Here is a 15,879-nt window from a genome sequence, read left to right as displayed (position 1 = left end):
GAGTATTTATGTTGAATTTGTGATCCAATTTTGGGTTTGTATCAACCAGTATAGCATTGAGCATGCGCAAATCTTAGATACACACAACTCTAACATATCACCTTTACACAGTCAATCAAAAGATGATATTCACTAAAATAATATAAACTAAAAGAACAATTTTAAAATTGTAGGAAAAATATAGAGAATATCTAAATTGTAGGAAAATTTTCCAAACAAAATTAATCATAAGTTACACATAATTATAGTTTCATTTGAGTTTAATATCTAAATATTTTTCATTACTTTCACTTTTTACAAATTTTAAAAATTTCAAAAGTAATATTTATTGCCCCTTAATGTATCATATTTCCTTTTAAAAAAATAGAAGGTATCATATGCTATATTTAGGGTTGTTTGTTTGTAGTGAAAGATAACAAAAAAGAAAAAAGAAAAAATTATACTCTATTTTTATTCAAACTTTTTATCTCAGTTCATTTTTATTCTTTTTTTTTTGTTGAGTTTGCCAAATGAACCCTCATTGGATCATTAGTTGAAAAACGGTTAAAAAAAGAAAAATAAACAATAAAATAAGATAAACTCACTTTTACACTTTACTTTAATTAATTTAAATTTTTTATCTTAGTTTATTTTCATTCCATTTTTATGCATTGGACCCTACCAACCCTTAGTCTTGCCAACCTAAACATGTAAGATGGCATTTCGTCACATGTAACCATGACATTATTATCCCAAAAAAGAAATATATTTAAAAAGTTAAATAAAAAATATATGAAATGTTATTAACGAAGATTCAAAAATTATTTTATATCAAAGATTGAGAGTGCTGTGGTTTTTTTTTCCTTCCCCATGCTACTATCTGGCCGTTCTTCCAGACAAAATTAGAATTGAAGGAACAAGTTTCTCAAAAATAGAACAGAATCAACTTTAGCAGAGTCCTATTGTAGAAAAAAACAACACAAAACAAGACAACCCGCAAACCTAGAGATCTTTCAACCAAACTGTACTGAGCCAAAAATACCCAGCAAAGTTACATTGTCACTACACTTCTCTAATCTTCAGCAACAAATGGTTGAGGGTAAGGGTTCGTCCTCGTTTCAACACCCCCCATAACACAACTCCCAAACTTCATGTTAAATTAAAATATTTAATATTATATCATATTATTTTCTCTAAAGTCTACAAACAGCAAAGAACAAACACTAGGTTAGATATTGCTACTTTTTCCTTCTATTTTTTTTACAAAAAAAGTATTTAACAGTACTAGTATAATTTATTCTCTTATAGTATTATACGTGTAGCCATGGTCATATTATCTTTGCAGGAATCCTAATCAAATTTGATACATGGTTAAAAAATTAAGAGAAAAACAAAACGTTAATAACGTCATCAGTCACGAATATTTGAATCACCAAGCTTAATCACAAAATAAAAATAAGCCAGTAATTAAACATCCACAAAACTAGTAAAATTAAGAAGAAAAAAAGAAAAAAGAAAAAGTCATAGCTGTGCTTCAAATTTCACATATGATTATACCTGCAAATAGTAAAACCATAAACACACCTTCCATTCCACCCAAAGTCCCAAACCAGAAAAAGTAAAAAAATAAAATAAAATAAAAAAGTTGCATTTCACGTTTTCACTTCATTTGAGACCATTTCCCGGTGTTGAAATCGCAAGCCCAGGCCAAGAGAAGCAATCTCCGCCAACGAACCCACCTTCGCCACTCTCTAACTGCCACGTGTTGACTCCAGAAGACGCAATGGCGCCGCCAATGTTGCCATTGTCCACCATTCCGGGGAATGCCCAGCCCGACCTCCCAATGCCAAAGCCCATGTCGTCAAACCCGTGTCCAAGCCCAAGCCCAAACCCACCGAGGGCGAAAAACCCGGAGCCCTGGGTGTTGTTCAGCAACGAAGTGTAGCTCCCGCAAGCGTTACCGTTAGTCTGTTTGACGTCGCCGTCATGTCCGAAGTGCGTGGCGGCGGTAACGGGAGCCAATGCGGTTAACGTGTGCGCGTTGTGGTGTTCGTGCGCTGACGTCGTGGCGGAGGAGGTGGAGGAGGACGACGATGTGGCGGCGGCGGCGTGGTGGGTGCGGGAGCGCTTGGCGTTCTTGCGGCTGCCTCCGCCGACGGGGATGTCGCGGAGGGTGCCGCCGTGGGTCCAGTAGCGGCGGCAGGACTTGCAGAAGTGGCGCGGCTGGGAGTAGTTGTAGTTGTTGTAGTAGCAGAACTTGGTGTTGGCGGAGTCGCACCGCGGGCAGGGGAGGTTCTCTGGCTCGACCGGCGGCGCCGCCACCGATCGATGCGGCTTGCTCGCTCGGCGGCTCTCGCCGGAATTCGACGACGGCATTTGTTAAAGTGAAAAATTTTAGTTTTTTTGTTTTGGGTTGAGTGTGATATGTGTGAGGAGTTTTTGGTTGTGAAGGGTGGGTGAGGGGGATTTTATGGGAGAAACAGATTAAGAGAGAGAAGAGAGTCAGAGAGAATATAAACAGAGACATCTTCTGAGGTTTATATGAGACAGAGTGAGATCAGCTTTACAGTGTTCTGTTAAGCACGACATTTCAGTCGGCTGCGCCTTCTCCACACACAACACCAACCACTCTCTTCCCCAATCCAATCAATTTCAAACTTTTTTATATAAATTCATTTTGGAACACTCTGATTAGAAGCATACATAAGCCAACAATACTTCACACAACTGAGTATTTAATCATGTTCAGAGTTTAAAATTTAATTTTGATATGGAATAAATGATATTAATAATAGAATATTCATACTATATTATTTATGCTTATAGTCTCTCACAAATATTAATTATTGCCGATAAAATTATTTCATATTAATATTATAATTAGAAAAAAATATAGAAGCATACATAAATATAGTAGTGGAAGCATTATCTTGTTTGGTATTATAGCGCTTGCACGGCCAGCTAGATGCATGTATATGTAATGCATTCTTTGTTTGAGATAACAGTATTTTTAATGAGAATTTTTTAAGGATATGTTAAGTGAAAAAAAAAATTATAATTTTTTAATATTAAAAAAATATTTATCTAACCCATAAAAATATCATAATTGATTAAAAATAAAAAAAAATAAAAATCTTGAAATTTTATAAGTTTTTTTTATCATCAGTATCGATTTCTTATAATAACACCATACTAAGAAAACTACAAAAAAATACTATAAAAATTACAAAAAAATATAAAAAAACTCACTTAAAAAATTATTGTTAATAATAATAATAATATAGGATGCAAATGCAAAACTACCAACTATTTTAATTAAAAATAAATGAACAGATTGTGTTAAGGATAACTAATCATGGTTCATGTTGTAATATTATATACATATATTCGTTTCTCGTGTCTTTTCCTTATTCAATTTGCTTTGACGTAGAGCTCCTAGGCCGTAGGGTGATTAGCTACCCCATCTATGCCATCTACAAGCATCGAAGTTCGATTTTTTCTTTTTTGTTGTTTTTAAGAACTACAATGGATAATGTCACAATCCAGCATACAAAAATTTCCCTCTAATTAGGCAAATCGCAAACACAATCATACTCATTTCTCGAAACATGATCATTAGGCACATGCAGAAATGGATCAACAATTATTTAAGATAAATATTAATCAGTTTTTTAGAATATTTGTCAGAAAACTTGAAATAAAAAATTATACTCTTCATAATTTTAGTTAACTTTTTTATAATTTATATAATAAATATTTTTATAATTTCTTAACTTTAAGAATCCTAACAAACAACATCCTAATTTTATTTTCCATGGGTTGTTATTAGTTGATGTTTCCAAACCTAACTTTGATTATGCCATGGTGTTGTGTGGTTCTTAGATTGAGTGGGGCCACGAAAACTTGAAACCTCTTGGGAGGGCGATTTTGATTGGAGAGAGTAGAATAGTACAAAAATTGAAGTAGGGTAAATTGTAATTGTACACTACACACATCACACATGATAGCATAGCAACAGTAGCATAGTATAGCATGAGATTGAGACAGTGAGAGAGAGGGAGGAGTGGGTGCGAACAGAAGCGACAAAATAATGAGTGTCGGGCAGCGTGGGTAGCAATAATTGGGTCTCACCTCTGATTTCGGACGCGTCATGTCCGCATCAGATTCCTCCTCCGTACCCCCCATTCTTTCTATCTTCCACCGGATTTTCCGCTACACTGTAGCCATTACCAAACACTAGCCTGCGGTATCCCCATCCGCACAGGCACCACTCTGCTCACCGCATGATAGCGATCATACGGATCATTTCCTGTCCGGTTCACCGACACCTGTCGGCGACACACCGGTGGTTGTTGATCGCAACCATCGGCACGCGCCCCATTCAAATTGGTCTTCGAGAATGAATCATGGGTCGCTTTCAACCGCAAAAACAAAACTTGTAAGGTGAAGATCCCTTGTTTCTTTCTTAAAATCTTCCTAAATCTCTCATTAGAATATATGAGTGAGGGATAATTTTTATTTTTTGAATTAATTTTTATAATTAAATTAAATCTTTCATATTATCAACTTTCTTCCAAAACATACAACACACAGTGACTATTATCATCGTTTTCACTTCTCTTCTCAATTTCCTTTATATTTAACGGTAATAATAATCACTAGGAATATTTTTAGTGAATATTTCAAATTAGAATCTTACATTATTTTTGAGTGAATTTCACCTCATTATAAGATTGAAGATTATTCTAAGATTTTTTTTCTTTTAATGAGAGATTTTCTTTTAGAATCTTAAATAATTTTTAATAAATTTCACAAAAATTTCACTTTTAAATGTTTTATTTAAATATATATTAAATTATCTACTAACATGCTGACAGAATTTTAATTATCTACTCATGTATATATATAAAAATCTTATTAAAAAAGATAAAATTTCTTTCAATAATCATTATATCCAAGGTTAATCTCATGATTTTTTACTATATCCACCAACATTTATTTTTTTTATCCCTTTAAGCTCTTGATCCCTTACCTTAAATATAATATCAATAATATGATAAAGATAATATTATCTTATTAAAATAACAATATCATCATAATATGGGATCTATGGATTAAAATAGTATATATATATATATATATATATATATATATATATATATATATATATATATATAATTTATCATCATTATTATTCTTATTTTATTATATTATCTAGATTTAAGTGTTGGAATACCTTTTCTTTCCGTACTTGGAGGAAGGTAACACATATGCAAACATACGACTCGTTGCAACAAAAAAGATCAATTATAGCAGCGCCATGAGAGAGGAACATTTTTGGTTTTTTGGCATCGTCATGGTTTCAGACCTGTAAAATGTAGATCAGCAATCACCTCTTTTTGGCCTTTTCTGCACGCACATGATATTCCCTTTCCCTTCTTCCACTCTTCAAAATGAATGAATTGCAACCTCGCACGCTTTATTCTCCTCTTCGCAGGGCTATTATTGCTACTACAACCACAATTATTATCCATCATTCCTTTTACAATTTAATGCCAACATGTCTGAACGCAGCTGTTTGTAAACTTTGGACTTTTCAACCCTCAACATTCATTATTTTTTCTTTTCAAGGTTTCCTTTTAACTAGAAAAGAAATATATTGTGCCCCAAGAAATTTCACTTGCGTAAAAATGGTTAAGAGACACCTACGCAGACGAAATAATATGTTTTTGTTTTATCAGCTGACGAAATAAAAGACTTCATTCCATACAAATACGATACTTAAATTAAAGACCTCATTCAAGATATATCAAGTAAGTATATATACCTTCACTTTAATTCAACTAGATAGTTTTGAAAAAGAATCAAATTTTGCTTATCTCAATCTTTTATTATAATTAAGAAATATTGAATGATATAGTAGAAAAAATATATTATACTTTATATTAAATTAAGGATTTTACGTGCCATGGTGAAATTACAACTCCAATTTAGAACGCCTAATAATTTCTCCCAATTTAGGCTTTTATGTGCCATGGTGAAATTACTACTCCAATTTATTCTTTTACATTATTTTAGTATCAATTACCAATACTCGTGTCGTAGAGATTTAGGATGATCATATTTTAATTACAACTCAACTTTGTGTGTGTGAATATTTAAAAGATATCGTACCAGAATTTTACAATTATTTTAAACCTGCAACAAGTACAAAAAAAAACAAACAATTACAACTTCAGTAAATAAAAAAAAATCTAAAAAACAATATTTATCTCTCGTTGACTGATAAACATCAGCACTAACCAACAAATTCAGCAAAAATAAAAAATAAAAAAATAGCACGACCCAACACGTCATTAACTTGTTTAAAAATATCTCTCTTTACTCTTTAGCACCTAAAATTGTGTACTCTGTATTATACCCTGAAAAGAATAAAAATTCTATAACTACAATGATTAAGGAAATAGAGATTTGTTTTTAAAATTACTCATCCCATAATACGCAAATCAAATCAAATTCTTTTACAAATATTACTCATTCCCAAATCTTTTATTATTTACAAAAGACAATAATACAAATATTAAGATAGTTTGTTTCATGCTACAATTTAATTAATTTTCGAATTTCAATATTTTATTTTAAAATATTATAACAGATTATTTATTGTAACATAAAAATCACAAAATATAAACAAATCTATACAAAAAATCACAAATTTGTTGTTACATAAAGATTTTCCAACCTCGCTGAATGATGACAACAAAAAATCACAAAATATGAACAAATGAAAACAAATGGTTGAATACAAAGGTACTTCACCGTAACAACAAAATTTGACATGGCTTACCCACCTAAAAAAACAATCCCATTTATAATCACAAATCATTTTCAATTGTAGTTATAATTAGTATAATTACTATAGTTTAATCAGAAAATTATATTACCGAAACTCCAAATCATTTTTAAATATAATTATGATAGAAAAATCATTTTTAAGATTTAATGGATTGATTTGTTAATGACAATAATTTCTTCTAAATGATTTAGTTGTCAAAATAGAGTACTAGTCAAAATCATCTTAATGAGCGTGCCATTAGGTTAAATTGATATATATTTATTATACACACTTTACTTAGACATATCTTAATTATTATAATTAAATATAATAATCTACTATTATGAATATAACAAATAAAAATGCATTTAATAAAGAATGAATATGATGTGTTTACTTAGACGCATCTTTATTCTTGCAAGGCACATGGTATTACGCTAATAGTAAGGATTCAATCAAGTTAAAAAATGAGTTTTGTTAGCATTCATCAATATAAAAATTCTACTGAAAGGTACATACAATATTAAAAGATGTTGGATATTTTCATCCTTTAAGCCCTTGGTCATTAAAATTGTTTATTTAAGTTGGTTCTGAGTTATCTAAACTATCATTCTTCTTTTCCCGTCAATCAGTTTCAGTTTACATAATTAAACAATAGCATGTTATTATGAATATAACAAATAAATTTAAAGTTATTGTGTGATAGAATTACTTGGTGTTTGATTGATTTCTTATTTTGAATTTTATTTTGTTTCTTCAATGGGAAATAATATTTAATTACGCGAGGCCTAACTGCATCAGCGTTTGTCATGTGTCTTAAGTAACAGACACAATCAATAACTTTGTTTTATATAATATATTGATATTGATTTATTGATTTAAAAGCTTTAATTTTCTAATTAATTTTAAGGATATTCTAACACTGAACAAGATTGACCTCCACTTTGTCTCTTCAAATAAGGTGAATAGAAAAATAGCCCTTAGAAATACCTTCCATCATCATCCCACGGAAGCCATCTATGATAATATTAAACATGAATAAGTTCAAAGACTCACCTTGTCGAAGTCCTTTTGATATATTGAATTTCGTATAAAAGGGCTTCCATTGATCTACAGAGACACACTACTAGTACTTGACATCAAGCACCCCCTAATCCACCCATTCCACTTACTATCAAAGCCCAACCTAAAAAGCATGTAGAGCATAAAGCTCCATGATATAGAATCGTATGCCTTCTCATATTCACTTCGAAATAATACACTTGTTAAACCTTTTTGTCTCATCAACCACTTCATTGGTCACCAAGACACTTTGTATTAAACTTCTTCCCTTCAAGAAAGCACTTTGGAGATGATTAGTAATCGAAAGAAGCACCTCCTTGGCTTTGTAGCAACTTTATACATGCAACCAACCAAGGAGATGAGTCTAAAATCACTCAAATTTTGAGGATCTTCAACTTTATGTACAAGAGCAATAAATGTTGAGTTACTTCCTCTAGGAAAGACACCATGTTCATGAAACTCTTGTAAGAAGTGCATAACATCATCCTTTAGTAAATGCCAAAAACTTTGATGAATTTGAAGTTGTACCCATTTGTCCTAAGGCTTTTAGTACTACCACAGTCACACATTTCCTCTTTGACCTCCCCCACTGCCTCTTTGACCTCCCTCACAGACACCAAAGACAATCTAGCTTCCTAAGAGATTGAATTGAAAGAGACACCCTCAAGCAAAGGTCTCTTCCAATCAAGTTCCTTTAATCTTTTCTAAAAAAAAAATGACTTCCCCTTTCACCTTACAACGGTCTTCTACCCAACTACCATCAATCAATAAGCCTCTCATTATATTACCCCTTCTCCTCCAATTTACAACTATGATAGAATTTTTTTATTGTAGTCTCCTTCCATGAGCCACTTGAGCCTTGAATTTTGTCGCATATATAAATGATTCATTAAAAGTAGCTACCCTCCAAAACTCTTATTGCAAATCTCTTCTCTTTATATATTCATCCTCCGATAAATTGTCACCCTCATCATACACATCAAGAATTAACATTCATCAAATGCATTACGAATTGATTAATTCATAATACTTTGTATTACATATTACTCAAGTCCACGGAGAACTACCTTATGCTCTTTAGCCATGGCTGCTATGCTGGCAGCACCATTCTCCTCGAAGCCAAGGACATTATGGAGAACAACCTTGAGGCATGTGTTCTTGTTGTGTGTGTTGAGACCATGCTCGCTTCCTTTTGTGCTCCTATTATTCAGTGATGGCGGTGAAGAGAAAGATGGAGAAAAGAAAAGAGTGAGTAACTCTAAAAGGGTAAAATGGAGACTTTACAAATTTAGGAAGTGCACCAAGCAAAAAATAAAGTGCATTAAGTAATTGCCATAAAACATTATTAGGTTGGGTTGTTGCTTTTTAATAAGCAATCCAACTTGAACAAAATCAACCTTAATTAAGTTGGTTTGGTTTGGAAAGTCAAGTTGACTAATTAAATAATATCAATATATTATGGAAATTTGAAAAAATATCATAAAAATCAAGAAAAAAAATCATAAAAGAAATGAAATGGAAGATAAATGACTAAAATGGAAAATAAAAGAAAGGAAGGGAATGAAATTAATAAAGAGGGGAAGTGAAAGGTGGTCCATGGTCATACCAATGGAGAACAATGGCTGGTGGGGTGGACAAGTAACTACAATGAGCACAAGCACAAACGTCGATAGATCAATACTTAAGTCTTGAGCAGTTCAACAAAAATTATCTTTGATTATGTGGTTAGACTCATATGCACACACAACATAATTATAAAATTAAAAGACGAAGATCAAGTTACACCAAGAATAATTTTAAAAAAATTATTCTTTCGCACCATTTATTTTTTAAAATCTAAGAATTAATCATTAGATTTCAAAAAATTGAATAATGAAAATGAAGTTAAAATTACTCTTAAAGTAACTTGATTTCGGGTCAAGATAATTGAGTTCATAATTAATTAACCTAACACCAAATTTAATTATAATTGGATTAGTCAAAATAAACTCAAAACAACCTGATGAGTCCAATTTAACCCCTTAAAATGTAGTTGGATTAGATTGATCGACTTTGCAGGCCGATCGGGACCCGCTTAGACCCGGAACTTAAATATGGAGAAGTCACATGTTTGCAATCGTTAATGAAGCTCGTGAAGAACTTGTGCTTCTCAGCAAGTTTATCTCTTTAATATCTTGTGTAGGTGGTTGTGTATGGAAAAACGAAAAAAAAAAAATTAAGTTACAACAACAATAAAAACTCATTATTTAGTTCTCTTAACGTAGCACAGACAATTAACTTAGAGGTGTGTGCCACTTGAGAAACAAATAAAGGAAATGGATGTTCAATTAAAAATTAGAAGAGGTGTATATGTTTTTTAAGAAACTTTAAGGGAGATGAGGGCAATTTTTTCTTATTTTTTGGTATGTATTGAGCAATTTTTCCTTATTTATGTCGCATCTTATTGATTATTTTGTTTTACACATTTTTCCCACTTTTCTCATATTAAACAACGTAAAAAATCTTCTCACATTGACACTGGCTATTTTTTTTTTTTTTTGCTTAAATCAAACGTAGAATTAATTTTTCCATGACCTTCATTCATGCATGCTATTGCTAGCAAGTGCCAAGGATAAAATTAGAGAGATGGTTATACCAAAAATAGGAATCTTCTGCAGTGTCCCATAGTGTGATGATCCTAAATTTTAACAGGTTGTAGACAGTTTTATGGTATTTAGTATTTAACCCCAAAGACCCTAAAAAAAGTATTTAGCCCTAATTAAAGAATTGTTATTCTTAATTTTGGCAATATTTCGTTTGCATGACAGCCCTTTAGCACCCCCACACCTACCTCCTGCTTCTACACCTGCCTCCTACTTCATAGGTTAAACTAATTTTACAGATAGGTGAAACTGTAATTTTTTTCGTAACGTGTACAAAGTAACTTGTATAATAGGTTAGCATCATAAATCTCAACCGCATATTAATTTTATTATTAAATCAATGACAATTATTGGTCGGACCATCGATGGACCAACTGAAATTGTGACCACTATATCAAATTTCAAAAAAGAAATAGATTGATATTAATCATGTGATGAGGTTGGTTTGGTTAGACTTTTTTAAACTATCAAGGCGCGGAAGTTGTGGAAAAATATAAGCTTCCTATAATCAAATGCAAAATGGTCACCATCAAGAGGGACAAGAAAATGAAATTCTCCAACACGTCTAGCTAATTGAGACTAGCTAGTCACTTTTTTCGTGCACCAAGGTGCAACTCTAGGGTCAATTGTTATTCAGTTATGTCAAACATAATTAAAACTCAGAATCATAATAAAATAAGTAAATAAAAACATGAAGCAAATCACGCTCGTGAATTACGTTTATGTTAATTGCAGTAAATAAAGGAGGCAGCCACAACAAAAGGTGTTTGCTGTTGAAGGCTACAGTTTGATCCTTTGAGAGACAATAACTGAATAAGAAGAACTAAATGGGTGTGTCATGTGTGTAATACATTGTGTGGACAGATACAAATTGAAGTACAGAAAGAACAATAGTAAAAGAAGAAAGATCAAAGATCCCTGAGTTGCCTAAGATTCACAGGAGATATGTATCTCTTGTCTCCGTCTAGTAGCTGCTTGGCGAGGATTAGGTTTGCTGCCTCACTTGGGTGATAAGGATCCCAGAACACATGCTTGTACCTATCTGTGCACATACTCGATGTAGGTCCACATGGAATTATTCCTGCAAATTGTCCCCCATTTCCGCAGCAAGCTCTACTTGCGGTCTTGAACCCTAATAAGAAAACAGACTCAAAAAATATTAAAAAATTTACAATAATTCACGCATATTATTCTAGATTTTCTTGATAATCAAAATGTTATGGCATGTATACTTTTCAAGAATTTTGAATTGAACCCATAATTAAACATATGTTTAATTTGAGAAAAAAAAAATAGGTTATGTAATGATAATGATTACTAACATGAAGATTATAATGGATCATATAAAAAATAAAATCCAATGAAAGGGATTGCATGTTTAATTACCGTATTTATCATAATTTTTTATGAGTTCCAGCACTAAATCATACACATTGGCAAGGACGAAGGTGGCTCCCGGGAGGTTGTCGTTAAGCTCAGCAACCAAATCCTTCAATCGAGCATTGTATTGAAGTGCAAGCTTGTTAGCCAAATCCACACACTCGTCTTCGTTCAGTTGATTAATAGTCTTCTGGTAAGGTATGCAGCCTATTGGCCCAACGTTTCCTATGACAAACTTTCTAGCATCCATTTGGTAAAGTCTCTGCCATTCCAATCAAACATGCCAAGTTACACATGACAAAAAATAAAATAAAATAAAATACAGTAAATTTTTGTTTGGATTTTTTTTTAATAAACATTTATAAAAGAAAAACCCAAAAGTAAACTGAAATAAACTTCTTGCCTCATCAATCAAAATGAAATAAGTTAATTTATAAAAATCCTTCCACTTAATTTTTTCAAAAACTGATTTTAACTTATAAGAGAAGTTTAACTCGTTTATCTTTTTTATCTTAGAATAAGGAAACAAGAAGGTAAAATAAAACAATTTTTTATAAATTGATATTAACTTATGCATAAGTTAATTTATAAAAGTTTTTATTTAATTTCTTTAAAAGTTAATTTTAATTTTGAATAAGTTATTTTTTTATTGTCCTGATATATAGACATGTACTGGATTCGAATTCAATTCCTTATTGTTATTGTCATAGGATGATTACCTTAGGAACCAGGGACTCCGGTTGCATAAGTTCATTTAATACATAGAACTAAATTAAGTGAAATTGATTTTGAAGAAAATAATTTTAATTAGTTTCTGTCACAGATTTTAGAATGCGAGTCATGGTACGGGATATTGATTATGTTAATTTTATGAAGATTTGCCAAATAGCATTAAAATGACTAATGGGTATCAATTTCATTTACCTTTTTTTCTTGAAGAAATTAATTTCATTTACTGGTCTAGTTTGTTTTGGTGTTAAATTTAGATTAAGGTGTATATATACCGTAAGTTGGGCCCTGAAATGAGTAATCATGTCATCTATGAAAGAATCTGGACTTTGAGAAATTCTGGCTCCAATAGAGAGAACTGGGAGAAGGTAATTGTTGAGAAAGTCATTGGCCCCAACCGTGATGGAGAAAATTGATTTCTTCATTATGTACTCTTTCGCTTTTGATTTACCCAGCAGTTTGTCAATTTGTTTTCTTGTAATGCTGAAGTAATCTATTTGAACATCCATTCCTATTCTATTCACCTGAAAACAAATTTATGTACGTGACATGAAACAATTATGTTCCTTATTACATAGATTGATCAATAAGATTAAGAAATAGATAAGGGTGATAAAATACTGACAAATATTCTTCCGGTAGCATTCAGTATTCCTCCTCCTCCTGAAGCATAATTCACTCCACTGAGTATGGTTTTTCCTGTTGCATTTGGAGCTAAAAATGGTACAGCATAATTTGGTTGTCCCAATTCCTCTCCTGAAAAGATTAAAATATAAAAAGTAAAACGTTATATTAAGTATAGAAAAAAATAAGGTTTTTTTTTCCACACTAATTTCATTTCTGGACAGCATTCCTGCCACTTTATTGTGTGGGAAATAGATATCATGATTTTTTTTTACACAATATCATGAATTTTATTATTCATAAAAAGTTAAGAAATTACACTTGTACTCCTGAAGTTTAATGAAATTATTTTTAATATTTCTATTTTTTTAACAATAGACTGAACTTTCCTAAAATTTTACTACATATAATACCATAAGAAATCAAAGGAGGCATATGCTAAAATAAACAGTGTATATATCGATAATGTAAAAAATTATATTATTTTTTATTTAATTACAAATTATCGTGAAATATAAATTATATTATCTTAAATAATTTATAGAAATTAAAGAATAATTTTGTAAACAATAATTTATAGAATTTATTTTTAAAATAATTATCTTAAAAAGTCATCAACAATAATTTTTATTGACTTAATAGTATAATTTTTTAAAATTGACAATATATAGAAATTAAACTTTATGCTTTTACATTAAAATTTCATTAAATTTCATATAAGTATATTATGCATGTAACATTGTTTTTAATAAAAATATAGTGTGATATGATTGACATAAATATTATTTCTTAAACATGTGATTAAAGATTTGATTTTTTATCGTTGTACGTATGGAAAAAAAAATTAGAAGTTAATTCCTTAGATCTAACTTAAGGGATTAATTCTTGATTCTCGATTGAGAAATATTCCATGTTAACACAACAAAAAAAAATTATTGTTTGAAAAAATCAAAATGTTAATTGTTTGTTAACAAAGAAAATTAATAGCTTCACACAAACATCTTTATTTATATGTGAGAAAGAAAACAATATTACCTACTAAATCACCAATGGTTCTTCCATTGGTGTAGCGACCAGTGGGATTTCCTCCAGAGGCTTTGAAATCAATTCCATTGGGAGGGATGTTTGCCTTAGAAAGAGTTGACAAATAGTTGTTGTTTCCTGCATCCACCAAGGAATCCCCAAAGATGAAAGAGGCTCCTAAGCCATTTTTCTGAGCATCAACATTTCCATAAAAGCTCATATTGACAAGCAAAAGCAGAAGGACCAACATGTCGAAACAATTCAAGAAGGCCATGGCTTTTGAGCTTCACGAGACTTCACCTAAAGAAGCACTAAAGCACCATTGATTGCAAGTAGAAAATCCAGCGAAGAGGCTTATAAGGAGCATTTTTTTTTCCTTCCCGTGAGAAAACTTGTGATCATGTTTTAATGAAGTTGAATTTGGTTTGACCCTTTTTTTATTATTAAAAATAAGACTCCAAAGGAGTGCACAAGTTGAAAACAGATTTTCATGTGGTTGGTCATCAACATATGTGCAGATTTCTCAACCTGCTGTGGAATTAATCTATTGGAGATTTTGCTTTTGCAATTCATGTGGTTGTCTAGTTTTATCCACGATGATGACCTACTCTACAAGGTAAAATTAATTAAAGAATAAAGTTTTGAGGGACTTTGGTGTTAACTGTTAATAAAAGACATTGAAAGCAGCACTTAACTCCTATTTTCATAATGTTATTGGATACATAGGTAAAATGACTTCTTTTGAACAAGTAATGGGACAGTCCATCTGCACTCAACAACTCAGGAAAACCAAGTTTTGCCCTTTTCTGTTTCCTTCCAATTCAATAGGTCAAAAAGTCCAAACGTAATCTTTTATTCTTTTATTTTATTCTTTGAAGTTTGTGAACAATTTTTTTTCTTGTAGCAAGTTCATAAACCAGGACTCCATGAGGTATGTTTTGGGGTGGATTGTGCTGGGTAATTACTTCCTGCACCTTTAAAAGGACCCAAGCATACAAAACTACCCCTCCATCTAACCACCCAATACCACCGCTACAAGTAAAAATCACCACCCAACACCATCATTGACGACTTTGGTGCAGGAAAGAAGACAAGTGGAGTCGGACACAACATAAGAGGTGTACAATGTGACCCTATTCCGAATTATTTTTTTTGGAAGACACTATTTTTTATACTTCCAAAAAAGCTTTTCCAGAATTATGCTAACATAATTCTGAAAAAGTATTTGTGACTGGAAAGGGTTTTCCGAAACAATGTTAGCATAATTTTGAAAAGACTTTTTTGGAAGTATAAAAAAATTGTGTCTTCTGAAAAAGCTTTTCCAAAACTATGTTAGGATAATTTTGGAAAAGTTTTTCCAAAAGGATAAAAGAGTGTATTCTAGATTTACATATTTGGAATGAGATCAAATTTTACACCTCTCATTGTCCCTAACTCCATTGTGCCTTCTTCCCTGCACCAAAGTTGTCAATTGTGGTGTTGAGTGGTGGTGGGATTATGTAACAGTGGTATTGGGTGGTTTGTCGAAGGTGGAGCACGATGGTATTGAGTGGTTAGGTCGGAGGGGTAGTTTTGTCTGTTTAGGTCTTTTTGAAGGTGAAGGAA

At 31.7% G+C, this 15,879-nt stretch overlaps 2 protein-coding genes across 2 annotated transcripts; both read right to left on the bottom strand.

Moving 5' to 3' along the window:
* Positions 1–1,484: 1,484 nt before the first annotated feature.
* Positions 1,485–2,666, bottom strand: LOC114389577 (dof zinc finger protein DOF3.4-like). The gene has a single exon (XM_028350275.1). The coding sequence runs from the start codon at positions 2,353–2,355 to the stop codon at positions 1,645–1,647; it is 711 nt and encodes a 236-aa protein (XP_028206076.1). The 5' UTR covers positions 2,356–2,666; the 3' UTR covers positions 1,485–1,644.
* An 8,544-nt stretch (positions 2,667–11,210) lies between these two features.
* On the bottom strand, positions 11,211–14,613 carry LOC114390074 (GDSL esterase/lipase At2g23540-like). Its single transcript, XM_028350759.1, has 5 exons — positions 14,287–14,613; positions 13,253–13,383; positions 12,903–13,151; positions 11,905–12,160; positions 11,211–11,650 (listed from the first exon to the last, which is right to left on the bottom strand). Exons 1-5 carry the CDS (start codon positions 14,546–14,548, stop codon positions 11,427–11,429), a joined length of 1,122 nt encoding a protein of 373 aa, XP_028206560.1. The 5' UTR covers positions 14,549–14,613; the 3' UTR covers positions 11,211–11,426.
* Positions 14,614–15,879: the final 1,266 nt, after the last annotated feature.

This window comes from Glycine soja, chromosome 16 (genome assembly GCF_004193775.1).
Source record: "Glycine soja cultivar W05 chromosome 16, ASM419377v2, whole genome shotgun sequence".
Lineage (NCBI taxonomy): Eukaryota > Viridiplantae > Streptophyta > Magnoliopsida > Fabales > Fabaceae > Glycine > Glycine soja.
This window is presented reverse-complemented; position numbering and strand designations above follow the sequence as displayed.